We start from the raw sequence: 13,415 nt of genomic DNA, 5'->3' as shown, positions 1-13,415 counted from the left end.
GCATGAGCGATCTGCACGCGGGATGACGGGTAGTGTAGTGCGCGCTCCACCTGCTGTCACCTTCTGCGCCAAACAGAAAATTATCCCGTATGGAGCACAAAAACAGAGGTTGATGTGGATATATTACCAATTATTAATGGATATATAGGCTACCATATTATTAATATATTACCACGAAGTAGAACATAATAACGCATACCAATCATAACCACCACAGACATTTGGTTAAATCCTTGATAATGTATATTATAATTTACACCAGGAAATAATGTTTTATGCACTTATAATTTTATTTCACATTAACCAGTAAAGATAGATATCTTTATAGTAGCCTAATCCAAAACAAATCCAATAGTAATTCAAAACAAATCCAAAGGTTTTATAATTTGTTTAAAACCATGTCCCGGGATTTAACATGTTGTTTGAAATAAATATTTATATATTCTTTATACCATATACATAATTTGTTAATTGGACAACATACAGTACCATTCAAAATTTGGGGTTGGTAAAATTATTAAATGTTTTTTAAGTCTGTTATGTCCGTCGTGCTGCATTTATTTGATCAAAAACACAGTAAAACAGTAATATTGTAAAATAATTGTACATTTTAAAATAACGGTTCTCTAGTGACTTTTGATCAATTTACCACATCCTTGATAATAAATGCATTAATTTATACACATATCTTACTGACCCCAGACATTTGAACAGTACTGTATACTGAATGTTAATTGTACCGAAGGCTTGAAACAACCAATCTGGAGATCTGTTCAAAAATTAGATACCCATGCCAAATAAGAATCTTTCTAAAATAAAATTGTGGAAAGGACATGTGCTTATAACCATGTTACAAAGACACAAAAACAAAGAAAAAAAAATGTAAAAAATATTTTCAATTTAATACAGGAACCAGGAAATCATTTCAAGACAGTATCATAGGTGTTATATACTTCAATAACATACACAACATAAATGTACGGTACATACTCACTGTGTAGCTCCACTCATTTTTCCCTATATATAGTCAGTATGTATTTTTAAAGTCTATAATCAAAATTTTCTTTTAAAGCCTGTATGGTGAGAATGCAGTTTTCCATTCTACTGAAAAGCACAGATCTATTAATATATATTATTTGGCATAGTAATAACTTTTATAACACATGCATATGTGTTGTCCACTCAATTGTTATTGTTCAATTTTTTCTACCCAGCATTAATCTCAAAAACCCTTAAAGTCTTCATCCATGTTGTCACTGGACTGAAAGAGATCCCACAGGTCCGGGATAGACACCGTCTCACTCTCACACTCCTGTACAGGTTTAACAAGTGAAAAAGAGCCCAATGATTCTCTCTCTCTACTAGATTCGATGTGCAAGGCTGGTACTTGCTTTCTTCTTCTGGGTCTGACGTTCCGAACCTTCCTTTGCAGGGAATTAAAGGGGGTGTCACAGTCCGGTTCGGGTTCTGTGCTGGCTAAAGGCCAAAGAGCTGAATTTTCCACTTGATTTTCAGGCATACTTTGGGTATACATTTCACTGCAGTTAGTCCTAAAGTATTCATTTCCTCTTGAGCTGGGTGTGTGTCAGGGTTTTTCCTGGTTTGTTGGTCTGTCCTGCATTCAAGTGCATTAGAGTCACAGTTCTGCTCTCTGCTGAGAAAAGATGCACCTTCAGATTTCCGCACAGCAGATCGCAAGTGGAATTGCCACTCAAAGGATCCACGCTTGGACTGGGACTTTTCCGGAATGTCGGATTGGTCAAACAAGCTGTCCCTGTTGCTACAAGGGAATTCACACTGGCCCCTGCTGCGTTTGCGAACCAGCAGAGGTTTTCCCATGGTCTGTTCTGAGAGACTGTGCTTTGCTGTAGAGTCCCAAAGCAAAGACCCCTCGCTTTCCTGTTTCCAATCACCATTCACAGATCCCACATCTTCCTTTCCTGGCAACATGGCTTCAGCACACAGAAGAGGGGTTGATGTACTGCATTTCAACCTATGGTAGAGAGACATTGACATGGCGCTGTCATAAGGCCAGTAAATAACAATAAGCAAATAAAATAGGGCTGGGTATTGACAGATTTCACAAATCGATTCAATTCCATTGCTCAAGCTCTTGATTCAATAGATTCATATAATTTGGATATGAAACAGCAGCCACCTTTTACTGCATTTTCTTTTTTACCTTTTGCACTTAAATCAGTTTATGCGTCTACTCCAATTTGTTGTTGAAATAAACATTTAAATGGTGGCTGTCATAAAAAACTTTTTTTTTTGATAGATTTATTCATCCATAAAATAATTAAGACATCACCAACTCTAGCTAACTAAGGAGTTATGGAAACGGAATGGCTTTCCTAAAAGTTACTGTAATGTCACCATATTGTTTTATTGTCATCTTTACATGGTTAAAACACTGATTTCAGTTCATGCTATACCTATTAGTAAAAAGGAAAAGATGATTGGTTCACATCATCTCAGTTATTTGAAAGCGGAGACTTTTTTGCATATCAAAAATAACACAGCACAATGCTTATTGTGATTATTGATGGGAGGAGAGCTACAAATAATGGTAAAATTTTGTTGATGCATCAATAAAAAACAACATAGGCTAAAAGATTGATTTTAGAATTTAAGAATCAATATCGTTTAATCAAAATGAAGATAAATTAAAATCTAAAAATTAATAGCTGCGTTTCCATTACCTTTTAAATTGCGTAATTAGAAATTGAAAATACGCAGAATGGAAACAAGTCCATTTCGCAAAAACTACCATATATCGCAAAAAAAATTTACCTTTAGCATGAGGTGGTTTTTCAGGCAATTCGGAAAAAGAATACCTCTTACCTAAATTTACATTGTCAGGTTTACAGGCATTTACAGGTCACCTGGCGTATGTAAAAGTTGACCATTCTTTAAAGATGACGCGGTATGTTTGGACAGAAGACGAGACCAACTCATAAAAGACAAAAATGTCACAGGAATACTGTAATAATCGTCTTGTCGATTAAAAATAATGGCTAGTGTGGTGGCTGGGATATGCTTAAACCAACTAACATCTGTTGTCATGTTTTTTGGAATGATTTATCACGAGAAGAAAAAAATTATGTTTTAGTCGTATGACATCGGTTAATGAAACGCTGTCATTCCGCAATAGCTTTTTAGAAAATATTGCTGAAGTTTTGTGCAAATCTGTAATGGAAACCAGGCTAATGTTGTCAACCTAGCCCTAAAGAAATATATAATTGTAACGACATTTTTGTACCTTCTACAGTGTGTGCTGATGTTCATGAGGTCGCAGGTCAGTCCCGCGGTGACTCGATCCAAGACTCTATATTCCTCACTCTTTGAGAAAGCCTGATGCTGCTCACTCTCCAAGTGCTGGTGGTCAGAAGTTCAGACAGGTCAGACAGTGTTTTTGCTGTTGCATGAGCTTAAAAATTGTGAGTGACTATTTTTTTCAGCACGTACCGCTTTTAGGTTGTCAAATTTGACCTCACAGCACTCACAGTAACCTCCTTTCCTCTTTTCTCTGCGCCTCTCTTTCTTCCCTCGAGTCCCTCGTTCCCCTCCAGACCTAAAGCAAAACACAGATTCTCATTTACACACACACAAAAACTTGACAATAACATCATAGCATGTGAGTGATGCTCATTCTACCTTTGCTCATTCGGTTTTTTCTTCGTATCATCTTTTCCATGTTCCTCCATCAGGAACGGACTGCAGGGAGGAAGAGAGCGGAGGTTGCACACAGGCATGTTGGACAGTGGAAGGTAGATGGGACGATAATGCCTGCAAAAACCATTATAGATTTTTATGAAACTGGAGCAATAACATGAAAGGTAAAACACAAGAAAATAAACTAAGAAAACACACCTGCTTGAGTCTTCCACTTTTATAAACGGTCGACGAATTCTTCCAGCTGGAAAAAAACCCAAAATGATTAATTAAAATGAATGAAAGCATTGCTATAATGTGTTCAATTAACATTTTTCTAATGGAAGATGCAGCAAATTAAAAAAAGATTGGTTCTTTTGTACTTACCATTGTGTCTTTGATATGCATTTTTCTCTGTGTGCTGAATGCGAGCCTAAAAATGAAGAGTGATAAACTGAATATACCCAGAAATAACATATGTATGCAGCCCTGGACAGAATGGAATTGTCCAGTAAATCAATAAGTTCAAATGTTTTAGCTTAGTCTTTAAAACAGGGCAGTAAATTACAAAAAACTTTGAACAATTCGGTTTTTCAATGGATGAATTTTAAACTTGCTCATTTTGTTCTTTATGTCAAAAGAAGAATAGAAAAATAATAGAAAAATAAAAATACTCACAGCTCCTTTAACCACTGGATTAGCTGCATTCACTGCAATTACTTTAGCTTTCTTCTTGTCAATGTACGAAATAACATCTGTTTGGACGTCAAGCATGAAACATCATGAAATACTGAAACCACATCTCACTTATCTAACAACACAAGCATTAATAATGATAATGTTGATACCGTCAACATGCAGGACTTTGACCCCCCATTCCACAGCATTAGCCAGGATCCCATTCATCTGAACACGTTCCTATAACAGAACAGAAAACCCCTAAATCACTCATTCAGAGCGCTGATAAACTACTCAGGACTGCTGCACGGAGTTCATTCACAAACAAACCAAGCTTGATAAAGATTGACTTACTTGTTCCTTAACGACTCTTTCAACAAGAGATTTGCCTCGACTTACAGCTGCCTGTGAAATTCCAGCACAACAAAACATGTCAAGTGTTTTCCCCCAGAAAACACACACTAACATTCAAACGTTTGAGGTCAGTAAGATTTGGGTTATTTTTTAAAAACAAGTTAATACTTTTATTCAGCAAGGATGCATTCGCATTCAGCAAATAATCATGGTTTCCATTAACTCTGATCATATTTAAAGCATTGCAGAACATCACAAATCAATTTATAGTATATTATTAACACAATATGTTCAAATAAACATCTAAACTCTCGTTTGAAACTTTGAATCGCTTCTTACAGTCGTATCTGTGACTCCTTGAGAGCTGCCCCTGTGCCCGTGGCTTTCCCTCCTGCTGCCGGGATGAGGAGAGCTGACGCCAGAATCCGGACTGGGCGCTGGGGAGTCCGGCAGGAGACGCTGGGCATAACGAGCCTCCGGCTTACTGGACACAAGATACTTGATCTCCTTACTGAAGAATTTTTCCACTGTCTGATGAGCAGAACATATAGCAAGTTACTTACTCTGTGATGAAATGTGCATGGTCAACATCATAATGAGTTAAGTTCCAGACTACCGGTCCGGTATTATCACGTTATTACACAGAAACAGAGATAAAACATATAATACACTGTTTAAATAGAGCAGATGAAATTGCAGTTTTTAAAATCAAGAGAAGAGAACAAATACATTGTGTACACTTCCAAAAGCGTATTAAAATAGTTTTGCAGATAAACGCTGTCTAATAAGACTAATAAGACATTTTCTTTCTGTATGAGAAAATACTGTGCACAATAGCCTCAAATATTAAATGTTAAAGACAAGAAACAGCACTTACACCACCGAGTGTCTTGATGTCATTTTCCAAGAGTTGTGTTTTCATATTCCATGGCAGATCCAAATAAAATATTCTCCCTTTAAAGGGTTTGTTCTGAAGAGCATCACTTGCTTGTTTAATTTTGCTTTTAGATGATGCGCCATTATACCCCTCTAGTTTTGAATCTGTGAATATCAATATAGGACAATTAGACCGTTATAAACAAAATATAAGTTACATAACGTTATATTCAGACATATTTAGTAGATATAATGAACAACAAAGCATGCCAATTTTCTTAAAGCGTTATTATCAGAGGCTACTTTTATGTGAAAAAAAACATAGCGATACAGGTCAATAGAAAGTTAATTTAAATAACCTCGGTCTTTACATCTGGAGAAAGATTCTTGCTTCATCGTGGAGTTTTTAGTTCCAACGGTTACAGCCCTAAACCAGGCTAAACCAGCTAGTTATTCCGCACACATATAGCAGCATTACTCAAAAGTGTTGCTCGATTAAAACACTAAGCTAAAAACACAAGACTGGGGTTAAATGGCTCCACTGTTTGTAAATGTCTTCATAACAAACAATCGACGCAGCCCCTTTCCATTTTCCCGCTCGAGAGGTCTCTCCACTCCCACAAAACCTGCTGCAATCTTGGAATTCATGAAATTAATTTCGACGTTTATTTTTTGACGTTTCAAAAATGACGCCACAAAAAGTTTATATTCTAAAGTCAATTGCACTAATATAAACAGCCTGAATTTTATGTGGAATATAAATTAGAAAACTACTGTTAAATATATAAAATATGACTTAGATAAATTGTTACGTAAATGAGTGTTCTATTGTGTCTAATGGCGAAATTTAAATAGCCGGAAGTAACGAATCTGCTGCTCCGAAACTAGCCACTCGATAAACACATGTCATGTAATGAACTCTTATGGTCTATGGTAATGAATGACATGAAACGCAATGGCGCACACTAGTGTAGTAGCGTGAAACTCTCTTATGAATCACGTGAATTCATTAATATTTTTGGATTACACTGATGACATTGTTTTTTTCGGGGTTAAATAGTTGTTGTTGTTTTTAGCTATTTACATAATTTGGAAACTCAGCAGTGGGCAGTTGTAATGATAACGGATAAAGGTCAATGCAATAAGAGCTGTTTATGTGTTCAGATCTATTAGGAGTAACGTTAAGGTAAGTGTGATCTTGTTTAACAAGGTTCATTATTGGCACATGGCTGTCAGTCTCTACAGATTGAAGTCAACGGAGTTTGTGAATCCAGATTAATATGAACTTTCTCTACATCGCAGGCTTTGAGATGAGCTCTCAGAAAAGTTCTCCAGGACCCAAGGGGGGCATTACACCCTTCCAGCAGATGATGGCGTCTTGCTCTGGGGCAGTTATTACGTCACTGTTGGGTAAGATAAACATATTAACTTGTGCAACGTGGGACAGAATAATATAGTTGGATGCTTTTTTTTTGTAACTACTTATTTTGTCACTGACAATACATTTAGTTTCAAAGACAATATATTTATAATTTAGATTGTGTGTGTTTCTGTTAAAAGTACAATTGATAATACAGTAAATCTATTTGCATCAAAAAAAGCATCTGCTAAATAACAGCTTGATATTTATTTAAACTGGCAGAGTCTCCCAAAAAATGCTAGGAAGACTGTTCCAAAGTTAAGGTGCTAAATAGGAACAGGATCTACCGCCTGATGTTGATTTTTATATTCTAGGTATCAACTGGTCAGAATTTTGAGATCGCAATAGGCCTGAAGGGCTGTAATGTGTTAAGAGCTCGCTCAAGTACTGGGGAGCTGAAACCATTTAATGCTTTGTATGTAATTAGCAAGATTTTAAAATGTATACAATGTTTAAAAGGGAGCCAGTGCAGTGTTAACAGAACCGGGCTAATGTGGTCCTACTTCCTGGTTCTAGTAAGAACTCTAGCTGTTGTGTTTTGGACCAGCTTAATTTATTGAATTGGTATGTTTCGTCAGGGCATGAAAAAAAAATATTAAGATTTGAGTGTCATGAGTGTATCAGTGAAAACGAACGCCATGCTTCCTAATGATATCTTCCAAGGATAGCATGTAAAGGGTGAAAAGCAACGGTCCTAGTACTGAGCCTTGCGGTACTCCATACTGATCTTGTGATCAGTATGACATCTCTTCATTCACTGCTACAAACTAATAACAGTATGATTTAAACCATGCTAATGCAATCCCACTAATGCCGACATAATTTGAATCTATTCAAAAGAGTGTTGTGGTTGATAGTATAAAATTCAGCACTAAAATCCAGTAACCCTAATAGAGAAATACAACCACAATCTAAAGATAAAAGCAAATAATTTTTTAACTCTAATGAGAGCAGTCTCAGTACTATGATACGGTCTAAATCCTGACTGGAAATCCTCGCAGATACCATTTCATACTAAGAAGGAACTGTTGTGAGGATTAGTAGTGTTTTTGACAGAAAAGGGAGATTTGAGATCGGTCTGTAAATCTGTAATTAACTAGGTCCCTAGGATCTAGTTGTGTTTTTTTAATAAAAGGGTTAATAACAGCCAGCTTAAATGTTTTTGGTACGTACCCTAATAACAATGATGAATTAATCATATTAAGAAATGGACCTATCAATTTCAGAGCATAAGAGACTTATACAAAAATATAAAACAATCGTATAACCTTATAACCCCAAACCTTTGAACGAGTGTATTCATTTAGCAGACACTTTTTTTATTTATTAATTTTTTTACAATAAAAAAAATTAGCAATATAATAATAATGTTTGCTGTTTTCTTCATGTTCACAGTAACACCTCTGGATGTGGTGAAGATCAGACTGCAGGCACAAAATAATCCTTTTCCCAAAGGTATGATTTAGCTGCTTTCTGTTCAAATTAAGTCAGATGTTGATGTGGTTGAAACCTCTTATTAATTTTGATGACTGGCAGGAAAATGTTTTGTGTACTGTAATGGCCTGATGGATCATATATGCGTCTGTGAGAATGGCAATTCAAAGGCATGGTACAAAGCACCTGGTCATTTCAACGGCACTTTGGTAAGCTAAACCATATACAATTATGAGTCCAGTTTCTCTTCACCATATGATACTCTTTAAATACATATTCAAATGCTCTGTTGTTTGTTCTTCTGTTCCAGGATGCCTTTATTAAGATTACTCGTATGGAAGGAATCAGATCACTTTGGAGTGGCCTTCCTCCAACACTGTGAGTTTTCTATTACATTTCTGAAGATGTTTGCTGCTGTCTGAACCCAACTGACCTTTCCTTAACACGTGTAATGCAATGGTTTTCCTTTGCAGAATGATGGCGGTGCCTGCGACCGTGATCTATTTCACATGTTATGATCAGCTCTGTGCTGTTTTCAAGGTCAGGATGGGAGACCGATCGGATCTGGCTCCACTGTTTGCAGGCGCTATTGCGAGAGGTAATGTTTAGCCCCACTGATTAAGTGTTTGACCTTTTCTCCACATGCTGACCTTCTAAATCAAAGTGCGCCTGGCTTCATATGATTTTTTCTGAATGTGTCAGTGGGCTCGGCCACAGTAATCAGCCCCCTGGAGCTGATCCGAACAAAGATGCAGGCTGAGAAACAGTCGTACCGGGAGCTGAGTGCCGTGATCCGGTCATCGTTGCACAGCGAGGGCTGGCGGTCTCTGTGGAGGGGCTGGGGACCCACGCTGCTCCGAGACGTCCCCTTCTCAGGTGAAACACGCACAGCCTTCACGTTACAGAGTTCACATTTTGAAGCACTTGATTTGCAAACACAACATTTTAAAATACTAAACCTAATATAAAACTGATAGTTCTGACTTTAAATTCTGATGGATGTTTTCAAAACTGTTGTAAAATATCCAATCTGGGTCTCTTGGGTCAGTAGGATTTTTGGAAATAAATAAATAATTTTATTCATCAAGGATGCATTAAATTGATCAAAAGTGACAGTTAAGATATTTATAAATGTTATAAAAGATTTCTATTATAAATAAATGTAATAGAACTTTCTATTCATCAACTTTTGAACTTTCTATTCATACAAGAATACGGTTTTCCACATAAATATTTAGCTGCACAATTGTTTTCAACATTTATAATTATAGGAAACGTTTCTTGAGTACCAAATCAGCAGTTTAGAAGGATTTCTGAAGGATCATGTGACACTGAAGGCTGGAGTATTGATGCTTTGTCATCACAGGAATATATAACATTACAGTTCTTTTAAATTGTAATCATTTTTCACAATATGACTGTTTTTACTGTATTTTTGTTCGAATAAATGCAGTCATTGTGAGTAAAAGATACTTTAAAAAACATAATAAAATCTTACTGACTCCAAAATTTTGAACGGTAGTGTACTACGGAATAGCAAATCATACGACTCTTTGAATGTGTCATGTTAGCTGCTATTTCCTAATTTCTTATCTGACTTCCTGTGTTTGTCCTCAGCTATGTACTGGTTTAACTATGAGAAGGGTAAAGTATGGCTCTGTGAATACTACAGCTGTACAGATCCAACCTTTAGCATCACATTCACAGCTGGAGCGCTTTCTGGATCGGTGAGTCTGTGATTTACACCTGCATCATCAGAGCTCGCATGGGTCCCATTTACTGATGCTAACACGCAAAACATTTTTTATGTATCCAGGACGTATTTGGCCACGTCACATCTGTATTGTAAATTAAAATGTGTCCTGATGTGTCAAGTACCTGTATTTTCTTGTTTTAGATTGCGTCTATCGTCACACTGCCATTTGATGTGGTAAAGACAAAACGACAGGTCGAGCTGGGTGAACTGCAAACAAAGAACTGTAAGTATGAAAATTCATGTCATTTTCCATTATTGGGATTTTCAGCTTTCTGTTTACATGTATAGGCCTATGGTATTAATCTGTAGTATTCTCTGTGTAGTGTCCATGCAAGTCTCCTCCAGCACATATAATGTGATGAAAAGGATAGTTGCTGAAAATGGAGTATCAGGACTATTTGCAGGTAAATATATTTATATAATACAGTTGCAATCGAAATTATTCAACCTCCATGGTAAATCAGGTTTATTGGAAAAAGGTACAGACTTTTAGTTGTTTGAGATGAACAACAAATCAAACAAAAGTCATTTGAAATGGGTCAACACAACAAATGTTTCAAGTGGTTTCCCCAAAATTAACTGAAAATGCAACTTTTAATGACTTCTGCCGTTTCAAAATTATTCAACCCCCTCTTAATAGAATCCCTCACAACAACACAAATCGACAAAAAAGGTGTTGTCTTAAACACACCTGATGCCACTAATCAAGGGCTTCATTAGTTGCACCAGGTGTGCTTGAGCTAGAACACACAAAATATCTGAACTGGCTAGGGTTTGTTGAGTGTCACATTTGACTGCAAGTTAGTAATATGGTCAAAAGAATGGTCCAAAAAGTTAAGAGAAGATATCATCGCCCTTCACAAACAAGGAACAGGATACAAAAAGATAGCGAAGGCACTAAAATGTTCCAAGAGACACAGTTGGAAGCATAGTTCGAAGTTAAAGGAACAGTGGTTACACTACCTGGACTGGGCAGGAAAAGGCAGCTATCAACGGCTGCAACCAGATTTCTGAGAAGGCAGGTTCAGAAAAACCCTCGAGTAACTTCAAAAGACCTGCAGCAAGACTTGGTGGCCACAGGCACTGAGGTTTCAGCTGCACAGTAAGGCTTGTACTAAACGCATGCCAGAACTCCAAGACATACACCACTACTGTACTGACCCAAAAGCGCAAGAAATCCATGCCCTATGGATCAGCGATATGTATGCAGGAAGAAGAATATGCTGAAAAGAACACTGTCAACCTCAGTTAAGCATGTTGGGGGCTCGGTGATGCTCTGTGGCTGCTTTGCATCCTCTGGCAATGGAAACATGCAGCGTGTGAAAGGCAAGATGAGGGAGAAAATGTCATTCCAGAAGAAGTCCTGGAAGTCACCTGGTCACTTGGCTTGAACCCTTTATTGCTCACCAAGCCTGCATTCGATCAATATATACAGTACAATAGCAATATTGTTATATTATTGTATCCATTTTTCATATATTTAAAAATGTAATTTATTCCTGTGATGCAAAGCTGAATTTTCAGCATCATTACCTCAGTCATCAATGTCATATGACCCTTCAAATAAAATATTGAAATATGCTGATTTGGTACTCAAACACTTTTTATCAATTTTGAAAACATTGTGCTGCTTAATATTTTTGCAGAAACCGTGATACAAATTTTTTTATCAGTATTCTTTGATAAATAGAAAGTAAAAAATACAGCATTTATTTGAAATGAGAAAAAAAATCTGGCCCTTTTGATCAGCTACTTTTATCCTATATATAGTACTATAAAGTAAGACTAAAACACACACACTCACTATATATATATATATATAGTGAGTGTGTGTTTTAATCATACTATATGGTTCTGGATTGTTTTCAGTTGTTTTTTGGTACCTTGATTTTCAAATCTCCACTAGATGTCTCAGCAGTGCACTTTCTCTCTTTCTCAGGTTTTATGCCAAGGCTGATTAAAGTGGCTCCGGCATGTGCTATTATGATCAGCACATATGAGTTCGGAAAAGCTTTCTTCCGCAGATACAACCAGCAGAAACTGGGGGTGACCCAACTGCAGCCCAGCGCATGATCTCACACAGCAAACCACTGAATGAGAACAACACTTGATCACACGCCAGATAAATTAACAACAGATTACTGCACATTTTCCTATCATGCATTAGTTCTTGCTGTCTGTCTAAAGCAGGGGTGTCCAGTCCTGCTTATGGAGGGCCACTGTCCTCAATCCTTTAAGCGCAGCTGATGGCGCTTTGAAGTGACGCTCGAGTGATCAAGAATATTCCAATATACAAATAAGCTTTTCTTCTATTCCTCTGTCCTCATTTTCTTTCTTTGCATCCTTCCCTCGCATCCTAACCGGGGTGAAGCTGGAAAGCGAGGAAAGTAAACAAGGATGCACAAATTAGAAATGAGAAGCACCCCTTGTCTAAAGAAAAATCTAGTTCATAGATTTGCTGTGAAATACATTTTTACTTTCTCTGTGGTAAATATTTAAAAGAGGTATCTTTGTCTCAGATCAAAAAGTTGAAAATCAAGACATAAATTTGCATTTTGATATTTATTTATTGATTAAAGGTGATGAAATGTATACCCTACCATATAAATACATCTATCTCCTGTGAAGAATACCAAAATTATTCCCATCAGTCATTTTTATATTTGTGATTGATTTTATTCTACCTGTTTTAAGTTTACTACCTTTTAGTTGTTTAAAAAGTCTTAGTAGTGTTTCATCTATTTCTGTGTGAATGGTGCCAAAAAATACCTGAAGCTGTTTGTTGTGTAAAGGCCATATTGAGCGATGACACTTAAATAACTAATTTTTTAAATGTTAATATATTTCCTAACCCTGTGCCTAAATAGTGACTTTTAAAGGTTTTTTTAAACAATTGCACTGTATGTAAATGAATACATTTTAAGTACTTAAATAATGAATTATTTAAAATCACGTTGTCTTGACTCTTGATTTCTTTATTCAATCTGATCCAGAATGTTGTTAGTAATGTTGCTTAAACTGGGAGCACGTAAGATCTCATGCAGTCTGCAAAAATGTACACTGAGTACACTGCATCCCACAATGCAATGTGCCACACCTTCCATTTGTAATGAAAATCATCTCGTTTACATTCTGTTTTTACACAATATTGCAATTAAGTTGTATTGATAATAGGACATCAAACACAGAATTAAACATGCAATGTGATAATGTTAATAGCCAATGAGACAAAATCAGCATTCA

At 36.5% G+C, this 13,415-nt stretch overlaps 2 protein-coding genes across 2 annotated transcripts; one reads left to right on the top strand and one right to left on the bottom strand.

Annotated features, from left to right (window-relative positions):
• Nucleotides 1–273: 273 nt before the first annotated feature.
• On the bottom strand, nucleotides 274–6,219 carry dbf4 (DBF4-CDC7 kinase regulatory subunit). The gene is given in 13 exon segments (XM_079625088.1): nucleotides 274–1,563; nucleotides 1,566–1,993; nucleotides 3,263–3,378; nucleotides 3,469–3,574; nucleotides 3,658–3,789; nucleotides 3,874–3,919; nucleotides 4,042–4,087; nucleotides 4,333–4,409; nucleotides 4,503–4,572; nucleotides 4,687–4,737; nucleotides 5,026–5,217; nucleotides 5,564–5,727; nucleotides 5,922–6,219. Coding segments are annotated over 13 exon segments (1,806 nt in total). The 5' UTR covers nucleotides 5,959–6,219; the 3' UTR covers nucleotides 274–1,222.
• Nucleotides 6,220–6,436: 217 nt separating this feature from the next.
• On the top strand, nucleotides 6,437–13,199 carry slc25a40 (solute carrier family 25 member 40). The gene is made up of 11 exons (XM_079624708.1): nucleotides 6,437–6,748; nucleotides 6,865–6,972; nucleotides 8,378–8,437; nucleotides 8,519–8,625; nucleotides 8,727–8,794; nucleotides 8,890–9,014; nucleotides 9,119–9,292; nucleotides 10,034–10,143; nucleotides 10,314–10,395; nucleotides 10,496–10,576; nucleotides 12,112–13,199. The coding sequence occupies exons 2-11, from the start codon at nucleotides 6,873–6,875 to the stop codon at nucleotides 12,243–12,245; spliced, it is 1,041 nt and encodes a 346-aa protein (XP_079480834.1). The 5' UTR covers nucleotides 6,437–6,748; nucleotides 6,865–6,872; the 3' UTR covers nucleotides 12,246–13,199.
• Nucleotides 13,200–13,415: the final 216 nt, after the last annotated feature.

Source organism: Phoxinus phoxinus (assembly GCF_949152265.1).
Source record: "Phoxinus phoxinus genome assembly, chromosome: 10".
Lineage (NCBI taxonomy): Eukaryota > Metazoa > Chordata > Actinopteri > Cypriniformes > Leuciscidae > Phoxinus > Phoxinus phoxinus.
This window is presented reverse-complemented; position numbering and strand designations above follow the sequence as displayed.